At 50.9% G+C, this 26,875-nt stretch overlaps 1 protein-coding gene across 1 annotated transcript in view; it reads left to right on the forward strand.

Moving 5' to 3' along the window:
• Positions 1 to 25,527, forward strand: part of LOC311239408 (complement component C8 beta chain-like) — a gene marked incomplete at both ends in the record, with an annotated part of 85,060 nt that extends 59,533 nt beyond the window's left edge. The window contains 3 exon segments of the mRNA XM_084327712.1: positions 2,955 to 2,996; positions 23,475 to 23,862; positions 25,235 to 25,527. Coding sequence (XP_084183838.1) covers positions 2,955 to 2,996; positions 23,475 to 23,862; positions 25,235 to 25,527 — 723 coding nt within the window.
• Positions 25,528 to 26,875: the final 1,348 nt, after the last annotated feature.

Genomic DNA, 26,875 nt, shown 5'->3' on the forward strand with positions numbered 1-26,875 from the left:
GAAAGGTGTTCTCAAGCCAGCTGGGGTACCGCTTCTCAGTTTTGAGCAGCAGAAGGAACTTCTGTTACTGCAGCAGCATCAAGAGTTTGCTTTGGAAGAACTTAAGCAGAATAGTAAGCGTCAAGAGTTTGCTTTGGAGGAACTTAAGCAAAAGACTGAGCTTGCCAAAGTAGAGGTGCAGAATAGAAAGCTAGATTTGGTCGGAGCGGGAAAGTGGCTCAGTTCTGATGTTACTGATGGTGCTGGGGATCCGTCTCAGGGGGGTAAATTTGACGTTTTACGTGAACTGCGTTTGCTTCCTCCGTTTAATGAAAAGGACCCTGATGTTTTTTTTTTCATTGTTTGAACGTTTGGCAGATGCAAGGCACTGGAGTAGTGAGGATAGTTGTATGATGTTACAGTGTGTTCTCACTGGTAGAGCCCAGGAAGCGTACTCTGCATTGAGTCCCACGGACTGTAAGGTTTATGTGCGGGTGAAATCGGCAGTGCTTAAGGTGTACGAACTTGTACCTGAGGCGTACAGACAGCGGTTCCGTACGTGGAAGAAGAGGGACAAACAGTCTCATCTTGAATTTTCACGGGATTTAAGTACTCAGTTTACCCGTTGGTGTGTAGCGTCTGGTGTCGACACCTTTGAACAACTCTCTGATCTGCTGGTATTAGAACAGTTTAAAATCTCTGTTCCTGTAAATGTGGCAACTTACATTACACAGCAGGGTGCGGTGACGCCGGGGGAGGCTGCGGCATTGGCGGATGAGTATGTGTTGATTCACAAGGGTACCTTCGGTGGTTTAGCTATAGAAAAGGCTCATAGCAGAGAGACTTTGTCTCCTCGTCCAAAGTTTGGATCAGAGAGGAGGGGTGATTCTGACACACGGTATAGACAGCCACCTGCATCTGACACACGGTATAGACAGCCACCTGCATCTGACACACGGTATAGACAGCCACAGCCACCTGCTAAATGGAGAGTCTGACTCACCAGGAAGCATGGTGGAGTGGGTGGCTCGTTAACTGTATGAGACTCACCTGTGCAGAGCAGAGCTGCCTGCACCTCAATATATGTGTCTCATTCTAATTCCCTCTCTGTCTGCTTTCTCCACTCCCAGGCACAGGTTGTACCAACACCCAAGCTGCATCCTTTGACTTTGATACTTACACCAAACACACACCACAGCATACTTACTCACTCATCCACACACTGCACTCACCACTGATTCTAATACAAAACATTCCATTGTTCATGTGCTTATGCTTTTGTTTGTTTAGATTAGGATTTAGATAGGTTTAAATAAATCATTTTTGTTAAATTGTTATCACGTGTGGACTCCCTATTTGTCATAAATTACCTGTTTGTGACAAGGGCTTGATAAAGTATATCCACTCCATTGTCCATTGTGCATGTCCCTCCACACTGCATCCATATATAGCTTATAGCCAACAAGTACTGTGTGAGATAACAACAAATAGCTGCATCTCACAACACAACAGCATAAACTCACTTTGTTTAATTGAAACGCGGTGGGCTTGATAAAGTGTATAATCCGCTGTTGATGATGTATATCCAGACCACTGTCCACTGTCCAGACTGCATCCGCCATATAGCTTGTTAGCTGTTAGCACAACAACAAGACAGTACTTGATTTCTTTGTCCATTTCCGCGTCGAACAGACTGCAAACTACCTGGCGTTCTATCGCCATGCTCTAAGACAAACTCTAACCTTAAAGGGGAACTCCACTTTTTTTGGAAATTAGCTTATTTAACATCTTCCCTGGAGTTAGACAAGAAGATGCATACCTTTTTTGTCTCTGTGCGTGCATTTTAGCTTTGGGAATAGACGCTCCGTTAGCATAGCTTAGCTTCATCACTGGAAGTGAGGCAGGACAGTAGCCTTACAGTGCCTTACAGTGTATTGCAAGGTCTGACATTGACCAAACTTGATATGCATGACCTTGGTGGGCTCTAGGTCAACTCCTGAAAAGGGGGTCAATGTCAGACCTTGCAATCAAAAGTTAGGGGGCGCACTGAAATTATGGCAAGGGTTATTAGCCCCCTAACTTTTGATTGCAAAGTCTGACATTGACCCCCTTTTCAGGAGTTGACCTAGAGCCCACCAAGGTCATGCATATCAAGTTTGGTCAATGTCAGACCTTGCAATACACTGTAAGGCACTGTAAGGCTACTGTCCTGCCTCACTTCCAGTGATGAAGCTAAGCTATGCTAACGGAGCGTCTATTCCCAAAGCTAAAATGCACGCACAGAGACAAAAAAGGTATGCATCTTCTTGTCTAACTCCAGGGAAGATGTTAAATAAGCTAATTTCCAAAAAAAGTGGAGTTCCCCTTTAACCAACTTTGAAAGAGTGCCTAAGCTTAACCGTCGAAAGAACTTGCAGTCACGCTCTAAGACAAATAGCTGCATCTCAGTCACAACAACACAACTATCTCTACCACCAACCTAGAATAAGCTAGAATTGGAACATAAAGTGGATTCGGCCAATCAGAGATTGTCTCCGCGAAATGCTGCTACAGAAATTATTGACGCTGCTGCCTAGACCGCTTCAAATCGTGCCCGGATTCCAACATAATAGTCATATTTCAACGCACAACGCGTTACGCACTGATTGGCTGCGACGGATACAGCGATCAAACAGTGACGTGCACTCAGAGCGCTATTGCGTCTAGCCCGGGCCGACAAATACAAAAAAATTAAAAAAAGTTAGTCACTTCCTGTTCAGGAAAACGAGTATTTTTTATTTTATATATTAACGTTATATTGTGCATTGGAAACACAAACATACTTAAAATGAGTAAATATTATTCATTTTAAACATGTTTATATTATTTATAGGGCTATAAAACAAAAAACAAAAAAAAAATTCTTGTTCTTCTCTCATATAACCAGGGGCTTGAGGGGGGGCGGCGCCCGAGCGCCCCTAGTGGCGAGGCGCCACTGCATCATCCTGGACAAAGAGAAGCTGGAGAAGACAGGTGATGTCAGGGCTCCATTTATAGACTCTGTGAATTCATTAATTTAGTGTTGTGTCCCTAATGTGTCCAATCCTGATTTGGATTCCTTTTTTCTTTGGATCTTCTGTACAAATACTGCAGGGTAATGTGAGTGTGATCACATTCACAGTGTAGTGTACTGTTGACAGAGTCACTTTTTTTTTTTTTTTTTTTTCTTACGCCTTTTACCCCGTTTGGGGCATAGGCCGTCAACAAGGGTTCTCCAAGCATCCCGATCCTGAGCCAACCTCTCAAGCTGGCCCCAGGTGTGTCCCATCTTCTTGGCATCATCTTCCAAGTCTCGGCGCCAGGTGTTTCGTGGTCGGCCTCTCTTTCTTTTCCCTTGGGGGTTCCACCTGAGAGATTGTCTTGTGATGTTCAGGGATGGTTTACGGAGTGTATGGCCAATCCATCTCCAACGTCGTTGGGGAATCTCTTTCTCTGCTGGCTGTTGATGTGTTCGTTGCCACAGGTCTTTATTGCTGATGGTGTTAGGCCGAATCTGGAGGATTCGGCGCAGACCGGTGTTTAGGAAAACTTGTAGTTTATTGGTTGTTGTGACTGTAGGAGCCATTATGATGGTGGCATATTATTTTATTATTTGTAATATTATTATTGGACACCTGGTGGCGGGTTTTAGATTTGACAGCACTGGTTAGGTATTTAGGGTCACAGGTGCAGTAATCAACTAGGACACAGGTAGTGAGGAGCACACCGTTCTTACCAGTAGCTCAGTAACAGTAGCTCAGTAACAGTAGCTCAGTAACAGAAGCTCAGCAGCTCAGCAACCAGAAGCCAAGAAATACCAAATAAATATAGAATACCATATAATTCCTACAGAACCCACACTGGCAATAAATTGAATGTACAACTGCAACTTCAGCAATAAACACCCCTAAACCTGGAATCACGACTGGACATCCATCATTGCTGTGTCTACTGCGTAAGATCACTCCCTACCATACCTGTGAAGTAACGGGCAAGAGAAAACAGGACATTGGAAATGAAAAATTGCCGTTACATTCAAGTAAGAACGACGCTCTACAGCTATGAGTGAAACGAAAGGTTATGTAGATAACCTAGTTATATTAGTATTGGCTGAGCGTCCCGCTCTGAGCCTTATGAGATACCCCTTATCTCCTATGATACCTACTGTATCTCCCACGAAAACAACTACATGCACCCCACCTGTATGGGGCCCCGCCCCCATGGTGGCACCGCCCATATAACCGTGACTCTGGTCACCAAAACACCCTTCCTCGCCAAATCCCGTCCCAGGAAAAGATCCCTCAAGAGGGAACTCAGGGCCGCGCAGAGGGGGACGCTCAGCCAATACTAATATAACTAGGTTATCTACATAACCTTTTATTATATATCGTATTTGCTTTCGCGTCCCGCTCTGAGCCTTATGAGATATGGGGAAGAGCGGACGCGAGACCCGACAAATGTACCCCCTGAGGACCCGTAAGCCCACATCAAGGGGTGCGGGGAGCCCTGTCACCCCATCCTTCCTAATGAAGGGGGGGGGGCGCAGTCAACTCCACCTGAATGCGAACAAGAGGGAACTAGAACCCCTTGAACACACCGTACAGGCGGAACCACGTGTGACTCAACACACTGTGGCCCATACCCATACACTCCTGCTACCCGACCAAAGGACGGGAAGCAGGAAAGGCCACAGACCCCAGAACCGCCTGGGAGACAGAACCCCCGGTCATGTCCATGAGGTAAAACCTTACAAAGGGGCCCGGGGAGGACCATGAAGCTGCAGCACAGATGTCCTCCACCGAGGCCCCACCCAGGAGAGCGGCAGAGGCAGCCACCCCACGAGTGGAGTGCGCCCTGATGCCCCCAGGGGGATCCTGCCCAGCCAACGTGTAGCAGAGGGTAATACCCTCGCACAACCAATGGGACAGGCGCTGCTTCGACAGTGCCTTACCAACACGAGCCCCACCGTAACAGACAAAAAGCTGGTCGGTAACCCTGAAGTCCTGAGTACGGCTGAGGTAAATCCCCAAAGCACGGACTGGACATGACAGGTGAAGGCCCGCATTTAACTCACTAGTGTGAGGAGGAGGACGAAAAGCCTGAACCACAATATCCCGGGTGTAACTGAGGGGTACAATTCCCTGACTGTATTACTAGATATGATACTTACTACCACTACCTTTGTACTTAATATTCGGCCACCCAGTACTCGGCATAAATATATTATGATGAACACTGTCACGTAGATGAAACGGATCCAACACAAATGTACGAATTAGAAATAGGTCTTTATTTCTACACAGCGATGGTGTGTAGAGCAAGCACTTAATCAAATCAATCACATTTATGAATGGGAATTAGTATGCACTTTTATGGCAAGAGTATTCGTCGGTATATCAATAGAGAATGTCCAATCTCTGAAGGCGCAGGTGGTACATATACGACCTGGAATAGTTTAAGGAATAACAGCAATGATACTTTAATGATTATATACTGGATACACTAGGGGGGGTTAATCCGGTCGCTTGTAAGCCGACAGGAGTAGGAAGGGGGGGGGGGGGTAGAATCCGGCTGCCTCATCCGGCCAAGGGTATCCCAGGTGAACCCACTGTAGTGCCGTTCAATGCGCCGGCGATCCTTGGACCACAGATGAAAGCAGGTGGACTCTTTGTGGGCCGGCGTCCTCCGGTCCACGGAGGAGAGACGTGAAGCGACCTCGTCTTGCAGAGCGTCTCCTCACCTTGCGTCCTCTCCAGGGGGGGGGGTTCCAACACACGGCAGTGTCGGGGGTCTTTATCCATGGAATAATCAACGTATACAAAGCATAATCCGTGCCGGGGAAGGCGGGCTGTCGTCGGTAGAATAATCCGGTATACAGGTCCACTCGCTCGTCGGCTCTGGGGCTCCTCGGGTGCAGCTTCACGTGGGGTCAACCACCCTGGATAAGCAGCCAGTTCTCTGCCCGAAACGATGGGGTACTGACTACGGTAGTATTCTCACCGCACGAAGCACTATATATTAACAGACTATTATTAGCTTAATAGACTACGTCCAACTCGACGATATAGTGCCAAATATGACTATTCAAATATTAATATACACGATGTCTCAATACCGATGGTAGGCGAACTTGGCCTTACTCCCACACGTGGCGTCGCGGGGAGGCTTTACGTCTGTGACTCTATTGGAGGGTAAGAAACTGGACTGAAAAGGAAGTCCTACTTTAGTAGCGCAGTATATATACGCACTATGAACAAATAGTCCCATTAGTGGTGCGGTAGCCAGATTCCTACGCGGAACTAGGACTTGTTCGTACATGTTGAGCGGTACGTTTGAACTGGGTCTAGGGGGTATGGCAGCCTGGCACCAAGGTCTCGACCAATAGTAGAATGGAGACTATTATGGGATGTTCAGTAGGCTAGAATGGATATTCAATGCATATTGTACAAGGAATATACAAGGGATATCAGGGAATATTAGAGAATATACAAATACAATTAAATATATATATATAAATAAATATATATATTCGGTTTAATCTGGCCCTTCACAACAGCCACCCCCTGATTGGTCCCAGACCTAATCAGTTAAACAGAGACAGATTAATCGCGTTGTCTATTTACACATAAGGGTTTGCTGTAGGGGTCAGTCAACTTCACAAAGTCATAGGGTTATAGGGTCATGGTCATCATCGATCGTGTCTGGGAGTCGGGGCAGTTCTATGAGCCTCGCCACGGGACGGGTGTAAGTGCGACCCTGGACAAGCACTTCAGCTGCTCGGACCTTGCCGTCGGCACCGGTGATCACTTTGCTTACGCGGCCGGCCGGCCACATAGCTCTGGGCAGTGATTGATCAATAATCATGACGACTGTTCCTTCTGTCAAATTGTCTCTCTCCTTTACCCACTTCTGGCGGGTCTGTAGAGACGGTAGGTAGTGCAGTAGGAAACTGCTCCAAAACTTGTCGGCTAATACTTGACTGTACCTCCACATTCGTCGGCCGTTCGCTTCTTCAGGCCGGTACATTGTCTGGGGTAATGCAGGATCTAGCCGCCCCATCAGGAGTGTGTTGGGGTCTGCGGAGATAACAGTGCTCAATCCACAGAACACAGGCTTCTTATTCTCAGCCTCCTCCTGACTGGCTTTCCTCGGGATAGGCGTGGGCCACTGTCCTTCCGGGAGTCTTAGGAATGCGGGGCCGTCACTGTAGACATTGCGACGGGTGAGGTCATCCAGGGGCATCCCCCGGGTGATGACGTCAGCTGGGTTCTGTTTTGTATCAACGTAGCGCCACTCTGTTTCTCCGGTTAACTCTTCGGTTAAGTCTTGAATCTCGGTGACTCTGACTCCCACGAAGACTTTGTACTTGCATGAGTCCGATTTGATCCAGGCGAGTACTGTCGTGGAATCTGACCACAGGATTGTTCTAGACACCGGTATGGTGAGCTCACGTTGGATGAGCGTGGCTAGGTGCGCTCCGGCTAGGGCTGCGCAGAGCTCTAGGCGTGGGATAGATTGTTGCTTGCGTGGGGCTATTCTCGAGCGGGCGAGGACAAATGCTGTGTAGATCTCTCCCCCCCTTTCTTGGGCCCGCAAGTAGGCTACTGATCCGTATGCGACCTCTGAGGCGTCACTGAAGACGTGTAAGTCCATTTTACATGTCTCTGGCCTCACCGTGGGTGGGAAGTAGCTTCGGCGCATATTAACGCCTGGGAGTGAGTGGAGCTCCATCTCCCACTCTCTCCAGGTGGATGCAAGGTGTGCGGGAATGGGGTCGTCCCAGCCCTGGTCCTTGTCCCACAATGCTCGTACAATCATTTTTGCCCTGGTGGTGTACGGTAGAATACATCCTAGCGGGTCATATTGTCGGGCGAGTGTTGTGTACACACTCCGTCTGGTGGTCGGCGCCGCCGCCGGCCTTCCCTGCTCCGTAGTCAGGGGCTTGTGTCTGTAGTGAAGCGAATCTGTTTTGAATCGCCACACCAATCCCAGGGTCATCTCCTGGGCTTCTCCCGGGATTGTAGCCATCCAGGTCTCGCTGCTGGCTGCCTTGTCCTCGGAGGAGAGGCCGCGCAGTACTTGCGGATCGCTGCTGGCCCACTGCCTGAGATCAAAGCCGCCTTTGATCAATGAGGCGCGGAGTTTAATCAGGAGAGCCTCGGCTTCTTCCTGGGTTGAAAGGCTTTGTAGACAGTTGTCTACGTAGAAGCTGTTCTTTACACTGTGTCGGACCTCTTCGTCCGCTGCTGGGTCCTCTGCTACATGTTTCTGTAGTGCAAATGTAGCACAGCAGGGGCTGCACGTCGTTCCGAAGGGGAGGACTTCCCATTGGTAGATGGCTGGGTGCTCATCTCCTGGCTTCTCTCTCCATAGGAACCGTAACAGGGGCTTGTCCTCCTCTACTAATCTCACCTGCAGGAACATTCCTTTAATGTCCCCGCTGATGGCCACCTTTTCCTGGCGGAAGCGGAGTAGAACGCCGAGTAGGGAGGGGCCGAGTGTGGGACCGGGCAGTAACTCTTTATTCAGATTTTGGGATCCGATCTGGTAGCTGCAGTTAAATACTATGCAGTCTTTACCGTTGTGATGGACCTTGTGGTGAGGCACGTACCACGATTCAGTGGTCTGGTCAGCCTCTTTAATGTCCATCTTTGTGACGTGTCCCGCTGTGATGAGCTTCTCAATCTCAGCGCGGTATACACTCTCTTGGGCGGGGTTCTTGGCTAAGCGCCGCTCCGTGTTCAGCAGGTACCGTTCTGTGGCGTCTGTCTTGGCGTGGAAAGTAGGCATTCCTTCTCGCCGCAGGAGTGGCGTGGCGTATCTCAACACGCCGTTGACCGGGACTCTCTTGGTCCCTGTCTCGAGGAGGTGAATGGCGTAAATGTCATCTTTAGAGCGAATGTCTTTCCTTCCGTTCTTAAAGGGCATTTGTTCCAAGGTCCATAGCCGCTCTACGTGTTGCAGGAGTGCGGTTTCTCCCTCCGTGACTCGGGAGTGGAGACATCTAGTGGCTGTACTTCGGTTGAGAGATTTGGCGAGCGGGCCTTGGAGAGTCCATCCCAAACGGGTCTCGACTGCTGCAGGACAGCCTCGGGGTCCGGTATGAACCCGGTCTATCGGGACAATGAGGTCTGCATGGTCGGAGCCTATCAACAGGGTCGGCATAGCATTGTCTATGAGCGGGATCGGTAACTTGCGCAGATGTACATATTTCTCCATCAGCTTGGCGACGGGGTATGTGTACCGCGACAGTCCTATTTCTTGGCTGGTGAAAGCGTCTGTAATCTGGTACCGTCGCTCAGGCTGGCCGCTTGCTGCGATAGAGAATGAGACATTCTCGCCCTTTATCGTCTTCAAATCTCGTCTTATTGTCCGAATTGTCATTTGGGTTTCGCTTCCCCACAGCCCTAGCTGGGCCGCAGCGGAGGCGAGCAGAAGGGTCTTCTCGGACCCGTCATCGAGGACGGCGTAAGTGTCCAGGACTTTATTCTGGTAGCTTAGTGTCACACGCACTACTTTTAGGAGTACTCGGGCTCCACTGCTGCTGGCGGGATCGATGTACATGACGCTCGCTTTGCTGCTGGATGGTGCGGGTGAAGGGCGCCGTCTGTTACTGTCGTGAAGTATGTCCAGATGGGCTCCATCGCACTTGGTGCACCTTTTCTTTAAGCGGCATTCGGCTGCCATGTGTGAGCGCGCACAGCGAAAACAGCGCTTGTTGGACTTTATCCATTGACTTGCTTCCTCCGCGTTCAGCTTGGGGAAGGAGTCACATTGCGCTAGCCAGTGTTCTTTCTCACAGTAGGGGCACACTATCTTCCACTTCTCCGTTCTGGAGGGGGTACTGTGGCTCCTGCTGCTCGGTACTGACTCCGATTGGTGCATCACAGTCACCGATCTTCTTCCATCATTTAGTCGTCTGGTTCCTTCTCTGGAGCCAGGGGTGCTCCGTCCGAATGTATCTAGCCGTAGGCTGCTGACTTCTCTCGCCAGGAAGTCTGCTAGATCGAGGAGGTTCGGTTCGGGGCCATTCGGGTCTCGGTGGTCTCTCTGCCGCCTAAAACGCTCCTGTCGAGCGGGCGGCAGCTTCTCCAAGATCCTTTCCACATTTGAGTTGGCGTAAAGTTCATGCCTCCCCTTCTCTCTCTGCGCTCCCAACATCCCTACCAGGGACTGCACTCTGATGGACAGGTCGTCCAGTGCTCGATTGTCTATTGCTGGGGGTAAGCGGTCGATGGGTCGGATCTCCTGGATCACGTAATCCCATATGCGCCCATACCTCTGGTCCAATGCTACCAGCGCTGCTGTGTATGGGGTGGTGGAAGTCGCGTAGGCGAGCGCTATATTATGTGCGCGGGGTACCTTTAAGTGCTTCAGTAGGATGGCGTATTTATGGCGTTCATCCAATACATCCACCAACATGGTCTCCAGACACATGCGGAGTTCTGTATACTGGGCCCGGTTCTCTTGGGTGAAGTCGGGTACCATAGGCGTGCCAATGTATGACGCTGACTGTGGATACATCGGCGAGCGTTGGGGGAGAGGCCTCCTAGGCGAGTCTCCTCCCGCTCCTTGGTATGGGCTGGTACCGGCAGTGTACCATGGCCCGCTTGTCCAGGTGCTGTTCCTCGGTGCGGGTCGTGCGTCGTGCTCACCCGGGTATAGAGTCGGGGGTCTGTAGCGCAGCTCCGCGGGAGTATAGCCTGGGCTGTACCGGACCTCCTGGTCCGGTAGAGTACTGTGCTGTCGTCGGGCGTGGTTCTCCTCCTCTTCCTCTTCGTCTTCAGTTAGGTCATCCAGTGCTTGTAGTCTCTGGTTTAGCCTCTCCACAGGATATGCTGCTCCTTCCCGGTTGCTAGGTCTCGCTTGGACCGGTGGGGGGAGGTGGTCTGTGGGGGGTATAGACCTCATCTGTTGGTCAAGTTCAGGGTTGTTTACTCGGCTAGGGGATGCCGCCCTGGAGGTGTGTCTAGACGAGTTCCTGGAGCCTCTGGCGGAGGGAGAGGGTGTTGTCCGTCTGATCAGCTGTTCTATTAGTTGCGCTTGCTGTCTGTCGCGCTCTGCGTCCCGTAGAGCACCAGCAGCTGCTCGCTGGCTGTCTGCTCAGTCTCGGGCCACATTCTCTTCTCTCTGAATGCGTCTTATTTCTAGACGTATATGCTCTTCTTCGCTCCGCTGCTGGATCTGCAGTCGGTCGCGTTCAGCAGCGGCGTTCAGGCTGATGAGGAAGGCCTGCTGTAGGGTCCTCTCTGCCTCGCTGGGAGAAGGCGGTTGTATAGGGGAGCCTTCCCTCGGGGTACTCCTTGCGGAGCCTTGGAGCTCTATCTCCACGGTGCTCTCCCCGTCTTCTTCGGTGCCGAGTTCTCTCTCGGTAGCGTTGTATTCCTCCCGGGACTCATCGGGGACTACTTCTTCAGTACTGGCGGGGTGTGAAGTCATGTCTGGTTCCCACTGGTCCCCACCGTGAACTTGGTCAGTTACATTAGAACCCGTAGGGGCCTCTATGGTCGGGGTAGTCTGGGCGTTGGGGTTAGACATACTTTTACTTTCTAGTTTTACCGCGTTTACTGTTAGTAGAAGACTAGGTTGTTGACTGACAGCGTAAGCCTCTAAGTACTGAGGGAGCCGTCGTTCGCGCTGCGGGCGTTGGTTAGGAGGATCGTTTCGTGGAGTGTTCATCATAGGCCATTTCAATATTAATAACACTATATTAATATTACACTAATTACCCTCCGGCTCGAAGGACCAATTGTAACTGAGGGGTACAATTCCCTGACTGTATTACTAGATATGATACTTACTACCACTACCTTTGTACTTAATATTCGGCCACCCAGTACTCGGCATAAATATATTATGATGAACACTGTCACGTAGATGAAACGGATCCAACACAAATGTACGAATTAGAAATAGGTCTTTATTTCTACACAGCGATGGTGTGTAGAGCAAGCACTTAATCAAATCAATCACATTTATGAATGGGAATTAGTATGCACTTTTATGGCAAGAGTATTCGTCGGTATATCAATAGAGAATGTCCAATCTCTGAAGGCGCAGGTGGTACATATACGACCTGGAATAGTTTAAGGAATAACAGCAATGATACTTTAATGATTATATACTGGATACACTAGGGGGGGTTAATCCGGTCGCTTGTAAGCCGACAGGAGTAGGAAGGGGGGGGGGGGTAGAATCCGGCTGCCTCATCCGGCCAAGGGTATCCCAGGTGAACCCACTGTAGTGCCGTTCAATGCGCCGGCGATCCTTGGACCACAGATGAAAGCAGGTGGACTCTTTGTGGGCCGGCGTCCTCCGGTCCACGGAGGAGAGACGTGAAGCGACCTCGTCTTGCAGAGCGTCTCCTCACCTTGCGTCCTCTCCAGGGGGGGGGGTTCCAACACACGGCAGTGTCGGGGGTCTTTATCCATGGAATAATCAACGTATACAAAGCATAATCCGTGCCGGGGAAGGCGGGCTGTCGTCGGTAGAATAATCCGGTATACAGGTCCACTCGCTCGTCGGCTCTGGGGCTCCTTGGGTGCAGCTTCACGTGGGGTCAACCACCCTGGATAAGCAGCCAGTTCTCTGCCCGAAACGATGGGGTACTGACTACGGTAGTATTCTCACCGCACGAAGCACTATATATTAACAGACTATTATTAGCTTAATAGACTACGTCCAACTCGACGATATAGTGCCAAATATGACTATTCAAATATTAATATACACGATGTCTCAATACCGATGGTAGGCGAACTTGGCCTTACTCCCACACGTGGCGTCGCGGGGAGGCTTTACATCTCTGACTCTATTGGAGGGTAAGAAACTGGACTGAAAAGGAAGTCCTACTTTAGTAGCGCAGTATATATACGCACTATGAACAAATAGTCCCATTAGTGGTGCGGTAGCCAGATTCCTACGCGGAACTAGGACTTGTTCGTACATGTTGAGCGGTACGTTTGAACTGGGTCTAGGGGGTATGGCAGCCTGGCACCAAGGTCTCGACCAATAGTAGAATGGAGACTATTATGGGATGTTCAGTAGGCTAGAATGGATATTCAATGCATATTGTACAAGGAATATACAAGGGATATCAGGGAATATTAGAGAATATACAAATACAATTAAATATATATAAATAAATATATATATTCGGTTTAATCTGGCCCTTCACAACACCGGGAGTGGAAGGAACTCCGGATATTCTTAGGCATGAAAGCAGGATTAGGTCGCAGAGTGGCACCGCAATCGGTCCGAAAAGACAGGCACTCTGGACGTACCGAGAGAGCACAGAGCTCACCTACGCGTTTAGCGGAAGTGACAGCCAGTAGGAACGCGGTCTTGAAGGACAGCTGTCCCAAAGGCGCCTGCTCGAGAGGCTCAAACGGGGCCAAGGACAACCGACCGAGGACCAACTGAAGATCCCAAGTCGGAGCCAAGGAGCGTTGCACCGGCTTAACGCGTCGAGCGCCAAGCAGGAAACGCTTCACAAGAGGGTGGCTGAACAAAACAGTCCCCTCAAAACCCTCATGATAGGAGGATATAGCTGCCGCATATACCCTCACCGTCGAAGCCGACAGCCTACCAAGAAGAGACTGGAGATAACTCAGAACAGCATCCAGGGGGCAGGAGACTGGGTCCCAGCCCCCCCCCCTTACACCACTCTTGGAACGCACGCCACCTGCCCGCGTAAACCGCGACAGTGGAGGGAGCATGCGCACACCGGATGGTATCAACCACCGAGGGATCCATCCTCTCCAGACTCACCCTCCCACCAGCCACACCACCAGGCGTTGACCCAACACCGGAGGCCGGAAAAACACTCCGTTGTGCTGTGAGAGGGCCGTCGCTGACCACGGAATGACCCAAGGAGGAGCGACCAGAAGCTGGATTAAGACCGGGAACCACACTGACGTGCCCCGGTCCGGCGCGACCAGGATCACCGTCCTGCGCTCCTTCCGTATCCGCTCCAACAGCTGACTCAACAGCTGTACCGGAGGGAAGGCGTACAGAAGACCGGGCGGCCACGGAAAGGTCGAGAAGGCATCCACCCCCAAGGGGGGATGATCTGCTCGACTGAGCGAGAACCACAAGGGGCACTTGTGAAAACGTCGGCACGCAAACAGATCCACTGAGGCCTCCCCGAACCGATCCCAGATCTGTCTGACTATGTCGGGGCGGAGTTCCCACTCGTCACGACGAAGACCGCCCCGAGACATTATATCCGCCCCCACATTCTCCGTACCAGGAACGTGGAGCGCCCTCAGACTGAGCAGCCTGCGGGATGCCCATAGCAACAGTTTGCGCGCCGCCCGGAGCAGGCGGGCGGAACAAGTCCCACCCTGCCTGTTGATATACGCCGCCGCCGTCACATTGTCTGTCCTGACCAAAACGTGCCTGCCTACCACCAGGCGGTGGAGCCGTTTGAGGACCAGAAGAACCGCCTTCAACTCCAACACATTGATATGCAGGGTAGCCGGGCCAGCATGACCTGTCCAGCTGCCCCCCACTGCATGGGTCCGACACATCCCTCCCCAACCTGTGAGAGAGGCGTCGGTGAAGACCGTGACGTGTGAGCCCCTGCTGCCCATGGGGACCCCAATGGAGAGGATACCCAGCCTCTTCCAATGGGCGAGATCTCCCCATATCGAAAAAGGAACCTTCAACCATTTCCCTTTGCCCCTCACCGGATCTATTCTCAAAGAGAGAAACCACCTCTGTATCCTCCTCATAAAGAGGAGGCCAAGAGGAACCACCGTGTGAGCAGCTGACATAAGGCCCAGCAGACGCATCACCTGCAGCGCCGTAACCGTCCCTCCCAGACGGAGACCCTCGAGCGCGCGACGGGGATCCTCCCAACGCCGCTCCGAGAGGGTCGCAAGCATGGGTCTCAACCTCAATGTCAAGCCCAAGTACTCCACCTGTTGACTGGGAAGAGGTGTACTCTTCTTCCAATTCACAGCAAAACCCAGGCTGGTGAGGAATTCCACCACTAGCCGAGTATGAGACCTGGAAACCTCCTCTGAACGGCTGAGGAGTAAAATGTCGTCGAGATAGAATAGGACTCGTATCCCCCGACGACGTAAAGGCCCCAGAGCAGCCGCCACGCACTTGGTGAATGTGCGGGGAGCCAGAGAATAACCGAACGGCATTCTGTGGTACTCGTACGCTACGCCCTGAAACAGGAACCGTAGGAACTTCCTGTGAGGAGGGAAAATAGGAATGTGAAAATACGCATCCTTCAGGTCTATGGAGGTGAACCAGTCCCCCCTCCTGACAGCAAGCAGAAGGAGTCGGACGGTCAACATCCTGAACGGTCTCGCTACAATCAACCGATTGAACACGGACAGATCCAGTATAGGTCTGACCCCCCCTGTTTTCTTGGGCACCAGAAAATAACGGGAGTAGACGCCTGACATTGCGTCCTCGCTCGGGATCACAACGACGGCCTGCTTCGCCAACAGAGATTGGATCTCGTCGGCCAGGGCTGTCACTGCGTCTGACCCTAATAATAGGGTCGGCACCAAACCTGAGAACGGAGGATGGGGCTGTGTGAACTGCAAAACCAGCCCCGCCTCTAACATTCTCTGCATCCACTGACTCACAGGGCATTCCCGTCGCCATATGTGAATATAATCCCACAGCGCCCCCGCCGTCAACTGACGCTGGGCCCCAAGGAACAGTAGATAGTTGGCCCGGTCCCCCCCATCGTGCAAAGCACCCAAGGGGGGACCCCGACAGAAAGGGCCGGTTTGATACGGGAGGAGCTGTCATCAAACTTGTGGACACACACTCGCCCCCTGAACACCCCTCCAGCACATGCTGAGGAGTTGTTCCGCAGCTAGACACGCAAGGCATGAGGACCCCATGGGCTCCTACACGCCGAAGCCCTGCAGTGATATTGCTACCACTCAAATCACGCTCGCCTCTCCTTTGCAGACCACTGCCGGTTTGACGGGAGTGGGAGGCAACAGCGCGATACCCCGCCTGGCGAGGGCGAAGCCGGGGTAACCCCTGCTGAGCATTCAACAGAAGAGGCACCGAGTCCCCCTGCTGACCACTGGAGCTAGTGGCAGCTGTAACACCAGGTTCCACCCACCCACAACCTGCGGTGTAGGAACCACGCGACGACGGAACATTCTCACGGACAGACCCAGGCTCAGCCATCAACTGGGTGTCAGCCCCTGCCCCCATGAGAAGCCAAGAATGGGGCCGCATACGCTTCAATGAAGGTTCGCGGCCCGCAGCCAAAGGAGAACGCTCAGAGCCCCGCTTCTGAGGGTAACAGAGAGCGGATTGAACGGGGAGCGGGCTGCTCGCGGCAAAATGACGACGGGTTGGTTTACCAAACCCGAAATCACCCAAAATGGCCGATCCCTCGGCCGCCAAGGCTGTCGGCCTCGCGATACCCTGTTGACTCTCCAACCAGGGCACCACTGGTGGGGGAAACATGGCCGCCTGTCGAGGATCTCGCCACAGTCGTTGACGAGACCGTGCTCCCACCTCTGGCTGCACAGCGTGAGGCGGTGTAGGACCCAGATCAATAACCGCCTGCGCCTCCACAGAACGCCCAAAAAGACTATCTGTGGAAAAAGGAGTCGTGAGGAGAGAAAACCTATCCTCTTCCCCAAGAGGAGACTGCTCCAACCAAACATGCCTAACAACCAAAGTCGATAGCATCCGAATCCTCCCCGCAGTTATAGCTTGCGACTGAGTCAAGATCTCTATAACACCACAAACATGAATCATGTTTACAATGTCGGTTGGATCCAAAGACCTACAACCCGACGCCATCTTGGATGGGAAAGTAGCCAGCTGAGCCATAACACTGGCCGCCGCTAAATGCCATCCTGCAGCAGTATACCACTCATTCGTCCATACTGCCACCCTCCGAGCCGATATGCTATCAAGCATCGGCCGGGCGGAACGTCGTTCATCCCCGCCTGGGCACAGAAAAGAAGCTACCTGGCTGCTTAGCCAAGGTACCTCCGGCCTGCACCCCGTTGTCAGCCCCTTCACCCGTAAAAAAGGTAAATAGAGCTCAGCGAACCCCCCCACATCCACCACCGACTGACCTTCATTAATGAAGCTGGCAAGAGGAGGGAAAAGCGGAATCCCGCGGCGGGGATTATTAGACATTCCAGCGTCAACATCAGTGTCAGCAGAAAAAGCAGTAGTAGCATTAGCGTCAACAGCATGTTCCAGGATCGCCAGGACATCGCCCACTACAGTGGAACGATCGCCAAGCCGCCCCGGCCCTGGTGCCGAAACATACTCCACAGCACGACCAACACCGACATCGATGCCTACTGACACAGACCTCACCTTTGTACAAGCCGACCCGTTAGTCAAACCTTGTACGCTGCCCCTCGGTCCGTCGCCGTCAGCCGAGGAACCACCAGCACAGGTCTCATGCGTCGTCGAAACAAGCTCCGGAGAATCCAGGGAAAAACAATCCTCCGGTAAGCCCTCAACATTATGAACCTTCCTTAATCTTTTCATCCTGCTAGTTAACGTATGGTGCACGCAGCCATTACGCTGGGACGAAAATAGAGGAAGGGTGTTTTGGTGACCAGAGTCACGGTTATATGGGCGGTGCCACCATGGGGGCGGGGCCCCATACAGGTGGGGTGCATGTAGTTGTTTTCGTGGGAGATACAGTAGGTATCATAGGAGATAAGGGGTATCTCATAAGGCTCAGAGCGGGATGCGAAAGCAAATACGATATATAACTAGGACATCATCAAAGGCTTCAGAAGGACAGATTGTTTCTGTTGTATACTCATCTGGTTATTTAGTATAACATATAATAATGAGGAGACACGAGACACAGGTAAATTCCAGTTGACAGCTCTTTAGTGGAAAACTCAACACAGGTGATTACAATGACGGCAGTACTTATTAGCAGGGGGCGTGACGTATCTAATAAGGGGCAAACTTAGAATGTCAATACACAACATATCCCTCCCCCTTAACTTTGAAGGTTCCCCTAAAAAGTAAGTACTTAAACATTAACAAAAAACACTAAGTGTCACTGTGGTTTGGTATCCCTCATTCTATAATTAACTTAACAAATCGTATTTAAACTTAAACTTTCATTGGCTAGTAACCTTTGCCTGAACTAGGGAAAGAGGGTAGACTACCTCAATTCCCAGACTGAACCCTGGGGATTATTCTGCCCCAATTGTAAGGGTTAGTCTATCAGGAGGGCCTCTGACTCTACTGGGGTAACAACCTGTAGGCAAGTCAGTTTCATTGTCTTTTGGGGAGGACTGTAGGAGTCCGGGTCTGGGAGAAGTGATGGCTGGGATAGGCCTAGGTGTGCCTGGGACAGGGGCCACTCTTGCAGGTTGCGTCTGGGGCTCTTCTGGTGATGAATGCTGCTCCTGGTAGGTCTCCTGCTCTGGAACAAAGGATGGCGGCTGAGGTGAGTCATCATGGAAACCAGCCGTGTGGAGCAGTTGATCGATGTGTCTTCTCCAGATGAGATTATCCCTGGTTTCTACTGTATATGACACAGGACCTGTTTTTGCAACAACTGTTGCAGGCATCCATTTGACCCCTTTGGTATAGTTCCGGGCGAGAACCCGGTCTCCAGCTGTGAAGCTCCGAAACTTTGCTTTCGCTCGCCTCTCCACTTGAGCTCTCTGTTGCATATGCACAATCTCCCTCGTCTTTTGGGGTCTCAGGAGGTCAAGTCGAGTGCGGAGTTGTCTCTTGAGCATAGCCGAGGCAGGCGAGACCTTTGTCGTAGCATGAGGTGTGTTTCGGTATGACAGCAGGCAAGCACTGTTGATGGACTGTGTACCTTGAGAAGACTTGAGAGCTTGCTTCATGGTCTGTACAAACCTTTCAGCGAGCCCATTGGTAGCAGGGTGATAGGGTGCAGACTTGATGTGCTGAATACCATTCTCCTCCATGAATGTCTTGAACTCTTCAGACACTAGTTGTGGGCCGTTATCACTAACCAGCTGTTGTGGTAGACCAAAGCAGCTGAAGATAGACCTTAGCTCTTCGATGGTCCTCATAGAGGAGGTGCCCATCATGACGACAACCTCAGGCCATTTGCTATGAGCGTCGACTACGATTAAGAACATGTGGTTCTCCAATGGTCCAGCAAAGTCTATGTGGACTCTTTGCCATGGTTCTTCAGGCCAGTCCCACGGATGTAATGGAGCCAGCTGTGGGAGGTTTCTCACTCTCTGGCAGGCAGAACATGACTTTGCTTTCTCCTCTATAGCTGCATCCAGGCCTGGCCACCAGAAATACCGAAGATAGAGGTGAGAGGTCGATGGTCTGTCAGTAGCGTGAATTTCCTGCCGTAGAGATATTGATGAAATTTCTTTATTCCAAACACTATAGACAGTGCTTCACGCTCAATCTGCGCATAATTGCCTTCCGCTTTGCTCAGCGTCCGTGATGCAAAGGCGATAGGTCTCTCCTCCCCTGATGGCATGATGTGTGATACTACTACACCCACACCATAAGGTGAGGCGTCACACGCCAGCTGAAGTGACAAGGCGGGGTCAAAGTGGGTGAGGGCTTCAGACTGAGAGAGGGCTGTCTTTGCTCCTTTGAAAGCTGCCTCACATTTGTCTGTCCAATTCCATGTTTGGGCTTTGTGTAGCAGCTCATGGAGCGGTTTCAGCCTATTGGCAAGGTCAGGCACAAACTTCGCATAGTATGTCAGCAGGCCAAGGAATGATCTCAACTGACTCACATTCATCGGAGATGGAGCCTCCACAATAGCCTTCACCTTTGACGGTGCTTTGTGGAGTGCAGTGCTGTCAATCACGTGCCCCAGGTACTCGACAGAAGGTTGGAAAAACTCGCATTTGTCTTCCCGGACTCTAAGACCATATTCCTCCAGTCTTTGTAGTGTGGCCCCCAGGTTCCTTAAGTGCGACTGCTCATCCGGTCCTGTGATAAGCAGGTCATCCAGGTAACACTGGACCCCTCGTAGCCCACTTAGGATCTGGTCCATTGCTCTTTGGAAAAGTGCCGGAGCAGAAGTAATCCCAAAAGGAATAAACAGTAGCCCAGCATAGCATAGCGTTAGCCGCGTGCTCCAGGGTAACGGGTAAAACAACAGCGTTTACCCAGACATCCTGCCCCTGGCGCCGATACACAACTCGGTTGTTTCCCGGGACAACTCGAGCAACATCACCAACGCCAGCATTGGCATGCCTAGTGACATCCCACAGCGGGGAACATTAGAACAGTGACACTTCTTCATGACTGGAACAATCGGTGTGGCCCATTCACTGGTGCTCACTGGCGCCAACACCCCACTCTCCACCAACCTGTCTAGTTCTGCATCTACCCTGGGTTTGATGGCATACGGAACAGGTCTAGCCTTTAAACACCTCGGTGTGCTTCCTGGTTTGACTGTCAGCTGGACGCGCGCACACACACAATAGCGCTGTGAATAAGTGTTAGACCCCCGCAGATGCGTGAGACTGAAAGAGGTATCAGAGCCTACCCCCCCCATCCAAATTCTAAACGACAGATTGGCTTTTCATAATATGTATGAATTATCTCTTGCAATAATATCCACCTCGTCGTTTCTCCTGCGTGAGGAGTCTGACTTTCGTCTTGTTTACATCAGGGCCCCGCATCTCGAGCTGCAACATTGTACTTTTTTTTGGAATACTTGATGTGGCCATGGAACATTATGAATTAAAAGTAGTCTTTGCAAACCTCACCACCAGTGTATGACGTCGCGCTAAAACATTAACTACTTGCTTTTTATGTGCAAGGAAGGAAGGAAGGAAGAGGTGGACTGCATTATTATTATTTTCATTCTCGAGAATACACAGACCCGACCGAACGTTATGAATTAAAAGTAGTCGCCCGTGTATAAAGCTTTGCGCTAAAACATGAACTACTGTCTGTATGGCAGAGACAAAGTGCGTGTGTGTACGAGCTATGAATTATCTCTCGCAGTTCATTCAGGCTGGCTACGTGATGACAGCTCTCTCTCTTTGTTATTTTTCGGCCTCCTATAAATCGTGGTGGCCCTCGTCGGCCCGGAGCAACCACACCCATGATACCACCGGCCATAGATCCTGTTGAAAAGTGAGTACACTATATATAATAATATAATACTAGCAGGGCTCTACGCTAACCTTTTTCACTAGGGGCACAGGTGCTCCTAAATAAAAAAATTTAGGAGCACACACAGAAATGTAGGAGCACCCAAAAATATTTAGGAGCACAGTGAAAATATGTCAAGTAACAGAGTTAATTTTTTTTTCAAAAATAAATGTATATTTGTACTGTGCGTGCATGTGCAAACGGGACACATCTGTGCAATAGCACATACCACCAAAGTCACTGGCCCACTGTGTGCGTGTGTGTGTGTATCATCTGCGTGTGCAAACGGGAATGGGACACAGACATTTGAACTATTAATTAAGTGATTAATGCCTACTATGGCAAAGTTGTAGCCAACAACTAGGCCTAATAAGAAAGGCAGTGACATTGAACAAAAATGAGACACTGGCTTTATAACCAGGGCCATCAGTAGAGGGGGGAGCTAGTGTTGCTCTTTTAGAAAAATAATCCTTTCAGGGTTGCCTATTGAAATACTGTACACCTCCAGTACAGAAACATTGTTTATGAGTTTGCGTGTCAGGTAGACCATTGATTGACAGTCGATTCTGCCAATTACGACGTCACACCGTTCTATTCTGGCCGTCCGGCGCTGCAGCTGGACCCTATTGCCACACCGCTTGCACTCTGGCCGTCCGGCGATGCAGCTGGACCCTATTGCCCACCTCTGCGGTTGATAACGCTAGCCAAGTTAGCTGTACACACATACACAGTGGGCCAGTTGTAGGGGTGTAACAATGCATCGCAATGCATCGATCCTACTTTGCAATATTTACAAAACATGACATTGTTTTCGAACTCTAGCCATGGGGAAATGTTTAGCCAATTCACGTTAAATTTGTATGTCTTCTCTCCGGCTCCAGTGGGTGTAGCTTCGCTAGCTACAGTGGCTACATTGGGTGCTACAGTGGGTGTAGCCTCGCTAGCTTGGCCAACTTCGCTAGCATGCTGGCTAGCGTCAGTATCTTGGTTAACGTTAACCATCACCTCTGTGGGGGGGGCAGGTGGTGCACGGAGATTACGTTCGTCACCAACACCGGGAGACACTAGGATTCGCCTGTTCGAATCCAGCTCCCGGCGTTGCTATCAGCTTGGCTGTCCTCTCACGCTGATACAATTGGCTGTATCAGGGGGTGGGAAGCTGAAGGGTGGGTCCTGGGCGTTGTGGACAGCGACCCCTACAGTTCGGTCGGGGCGCCTGCTCAGCGAGGGTTGGATCTGAGGAGAGATAGTGTGGCCTCCCACACGCTACACTCTCCCCGGTGAGAACCTGCGCGGCCAGGTTGGCCTGCCCCAGGCTGCACATGCGTCGGAGGAAAGCATGTGACAGTCTCCGGTCTCCCGGACCAACAGTAGGGGAAAGTACGCAACAACCAGGAAGGGTGGGATGGGAGAAAAATCGGGAAAAAAGGAGGGGAAGAAAGATAAAAAAAAACATCACCTCTGTAACATGAGCTGCCTCGCCTGACTTCTCATTCTCCTGTATCTTTCGCGCAAAATAAAAATGAATGGGCTTCGACATGGCTGTATTGTCTGACTCAGACAGACGCTGATCATTACTTTCTGTTTCCAGTCGCGTGACCACAGGAAACTACTGTGATTGGAACGTTTATGCGGCTGTGAACTGTGGGACTTGTAGTTTTTTAACGATTCTCGCAGCGGAGGAAAAAAAAAGGACGAATGTGAGGCTGTACTCTGCACTCGCCGGCCCCACTCGCACGCCGTGCGAGTACTTGATTTTGCAGGTTCGCACATGCATATCTTTAGGGGCATATGCGAGCAATATGGTCGCACTGTAGAGCCCTGACTAGGTTGGTGATAATACACATTATTTATTCTGGGTTTTATTGATTGATTGATTGATTGATTGCAATTGTTTTATTGATTGATTGATTGATTGCAATTGTTGTTTTTCAGTGCACTAGCCCCGGCACAACCAGAGGTTTCCAGAGGTGGTGGCCCTCGTCGGCCTCCTGTAAAGCGTGGTGGCCCTCGTCGGCCTCCTATAAAGCGTGGTGGCCCTCGTCGGCCTCCTATAAAGCATGGTGGCCCTCGTCGGCCTCCTATAAAGCATGGTGGCCCTCGTCGGCCTCCTATAAAGCATGGTGGCCCTCGTCGGCCTCCTATAAAGCATGGTGGCCCTCGTCGGCCTCCTATAAAGCATGGTGGCCCTCGTCGGCCTCCTATAAAGCGTGGTGGCCCTCGTCGGCCCGGAGCAACCACACCCATGATACCACCGGCCATAGATCCCGTTGAAAAGTGAGTACACTATATATAATAATATAATACTAGGTTGGTGATAATACACATTATTTATTCTGGGTTTTATTGATTGATTGATTGCAATTGTTGTTTTTCAGTGCACTAGCCCCGGCACAACCAGACGTTTCCAGAGGTGGTGGCCCTCGTCGGCCTCCTATAAAGCATGGTGGCCCTCGTCGGCCTCCTATAAAGCGTGGTGGCCCTCGTCGGCCTCCTATAAAGCATGGTGGCCCTCGTCGGCCTCCTATAAAGCGTGGTGGCCCTCGTCGGCCTCCTATAAAGCGTGGTGGCCCTCATCGGCCTCCTATAAAGCATGGTGGCCCTCGTCGGCCTCCTGTAAAGCGTGGTGGCCCTCGTCGGCCTCCTATAAAGCGTGGTGGCCCTCGTCTGCCTCCTATAAAGCGTGGTGGCCCTCGTCGGCCTCCTATAAAGCGTGGTGGCCCTCGTCGGCCTCCTATAAAGCATGGTGGCCCTCGTCGGCCTCCTGTAAAGCGTGGTGGCCCTCGTCGGCCTCCTGGTGCCAGGAAAACAGCCTCTTCCTGAACGTCAGCAAAACAAAGGAGATGATTGTGGACTTCAGGAGGTCGGGGGTCAAGGACTACAGCCCCCTCAGCATCGACGGGGCACCGGTTGAGAGAGTCAACAGCTTTAAGTACCTCGGAGCCTACATATCCGAGGACTTGACATGGACCACACACATTGACAGTGTTGTGAAGAAGGCACGACAACGCCTCTACTTCCTCAGGCGCCTAAGGAAGTTCCAAGTCAGCCAGAAGATCCTTAAGAACTTCTACTCATGTACAATAGAGAGCATCTTGACCGGCAACATCACCTCCTGGTTTGGGAATAGCACTGCACAAGACCGAAGCAGACTACAAAGAGTGACACGTTCAGCCGAACGCACAATTGGAGGGGGGCTCCCCACCCTCCAGAACATTTACTACAAGCGTTGCAAGGGCAAGGCTAAGAGAATCATTAAAGACTCCAGTCACCCGAACAACTGCCTCTTTGAACTGCTGCGGTCAGGCAAGCGATACCGGAGTCTCAAGGCGAGCACAGAAAGACTCAGAAGAAGCTTCTATCCCCAGGCCATCAGGCTGCTAAACGAACAATGAATGAACACTGCACAACAACAACCACCAAACGCACATAGCACACACATCCACACGCACACACTCACTTTAAACAAACACTGTAGCACCCACTCCACACACTTTATAGCACACACCCACTTTAAACAAACACACTGTAGCACCCACTCCACACACTTTATAGCACACACCCACTTTAAACAAACACACTGTAGCACCCACTCCCCACACTTTATATTTATGGATGAAGGATTGCACTACAACTCGTACACCTTACTGTAAATTGTAACTAAAATTGTACCTCATCCCATTTCTGCTTTGCACTAGATAGTACTGTACATTAGTACACTGCATAGTATTGTGTATTGTATATTATATGGTAACTCAGAACATTGTACATATGTCTATACCGAACACTGTGACCTCATTTTCTTCTTCTAAATTCATGCTATATTATGTTATTATGTTATTTGATACTATCTTGTCTAGCACAGTCTCTGGAGCGTAACAGTAAGAAGCATTTTGTATGAAAGTATTCTGTACTTCTGTATGACAACTATTAAAGAACTTGAACTTGAACTATAAAGCGTGGTGGCCCTCGTCGGCCTCCTATAAAGCGCGGTGGCCCTCGTCGGCCTCCTATAAAGCGCGGTGGCCCTCGTCGGCCTCCTATAAAGCGTGGTGGCCCTCGTCGGCCTCCTATAAAGCGTGGTGGCCCTCGTCGGCCTCCTATAAAGCGTGATGGCCCTCGTCGGCCTCCTATAAAGCGTGGTGGCCCTCGTCGGCCTCCTATAAAGCGTGGTGGCCCTCGTCGGCCTCCTATAAAGCGTGGTGGCCCTCGTCGGCCTCCTATAAAGCGTGGTGGCCCTCGTCGGCCTCCTATAAAGCGTGGTGGCCCTCGTCGGCCTCCTATAAAGCGTGGTGGCCCTCGTCGGCCTCCTATAAAGCATGGTGGCCCTCGTCGGCCTCCTATAAAGCGTGGTGGCCCTCGTCGGCCTCCTATAAAGCGTGGTGGCCCTCGTCGGCCTCCTATAAAGCGTGGTGGTGGTGGTGGTGGTAGGCCCAGAGCGACAGCAGCCATACCCTGGAATGAACCCTGGAAAACAGAAAAGGACCACGACACAACTCCGCAGCCTATACGGTTCACACCAGCAAGAGAACCTCGACATAAACTGAACCCAAGCTGCAAGTATACACCAATGGACCTATTCAAATTGTACATAGACAACGATGCAGTGGAAACACTTGTCAGGAACACAAACAAAAAAGCTGCAAAGAGCAAGGCAAGTGGCAAAAAATATAAATGGACTGACATCAACACCAATGAGTTGTACACATTTTTTGGACTGATTCTCTACATGGCAATTCTGAAACTGCCAGGAGTACAACAGTACTGGAAAAAGAACACCATTTTCAGCATATCATTTCCACCCACTGTCATGGCAAGGGACAGGTTCCGAACGATATCTTGGAATGTCCACATGAGTGATCCGGACGAGGATGTTGTGAATGACAGAAAGAAGGGGACAGCAGACTATGACCGCCTGTTCAAACTGAAGCCCCTTATGGAGACCATCAGGTCTGCATGCAAAGCGCTCTACCACCCCAGGCAAAACATTTCCATTGATGAGAGGATGGTTGCAAACAAGGCCCATACTTCTATGAAGCAGTACATCAAAGCCAAGCCAACGAAGTGGGGCTTCAAACTTTTTGTTTTGGCTGACAGTAGCAATGGCTACACTTTGGACTTTGCTGTTTACGCCGGGAAGTCAAAGTTCAAATCAGGCATTGGACTGGCGTATGACTCTGTCATGTCCCTGATAAAGCCAGCACACCTCAAGCAAGTACCCATGGGCAAGGGATATCATTTGTATGTCAATAACTTTTATACAAGTCCAAAGCTTTTCAGGGATCTGCATAGCCTGGGTGTCAGAGCATGTGGAACGTACAGAGTTGACAGAAAAGAATGCCCCCGCACAGAGGTGAATGCTCTCAAAAAGAAGGATGCTAGGGGCACCATCAGGTGGCTAGGTGATGGCCCACTGGTCTTTGTGAAGTGGATGGACACACGTGAAGTCTCTGTTTGCTCCACAATCCACGAGTCATTCTCTGGAAAAACTGTGCTGAGGAGAATACAAAATAAGCGCAGTGAGACCTGGTCCATTGAGAACATTGCATGCCCAACACCTGTCCTGGAGTACAACAAATACATGGGAGGCGTTGATTTGTCTGACCAACTCATCCAGTACTACTCTGCACACCACAAGACCATGCGCTGGTACAGGACTTTGCTCTATCATTATCTGGACATTGCCGCCACTAACTCCTACCTTCTTCACATGGAGCTCTGCAGGGAGCAGCAGGTGCAGCCGATGACCCACCTGGTCTTCCAGCAGGAGCTGGTAGCT

Source organism: Notolepis coatsorum (assembly GCF_963971535.1).
Source record: "Notolepis coatsorum genome assembly, chromosome: 13".
In the NCBI taxonomy this organism is placed as follows: domain Eukaryota; kingdom Metazoa; phylum Chordata; class Actinopteri; order Aulopiformes; family Paralepididae; genus Notolepis; species Notolepis coatsorum.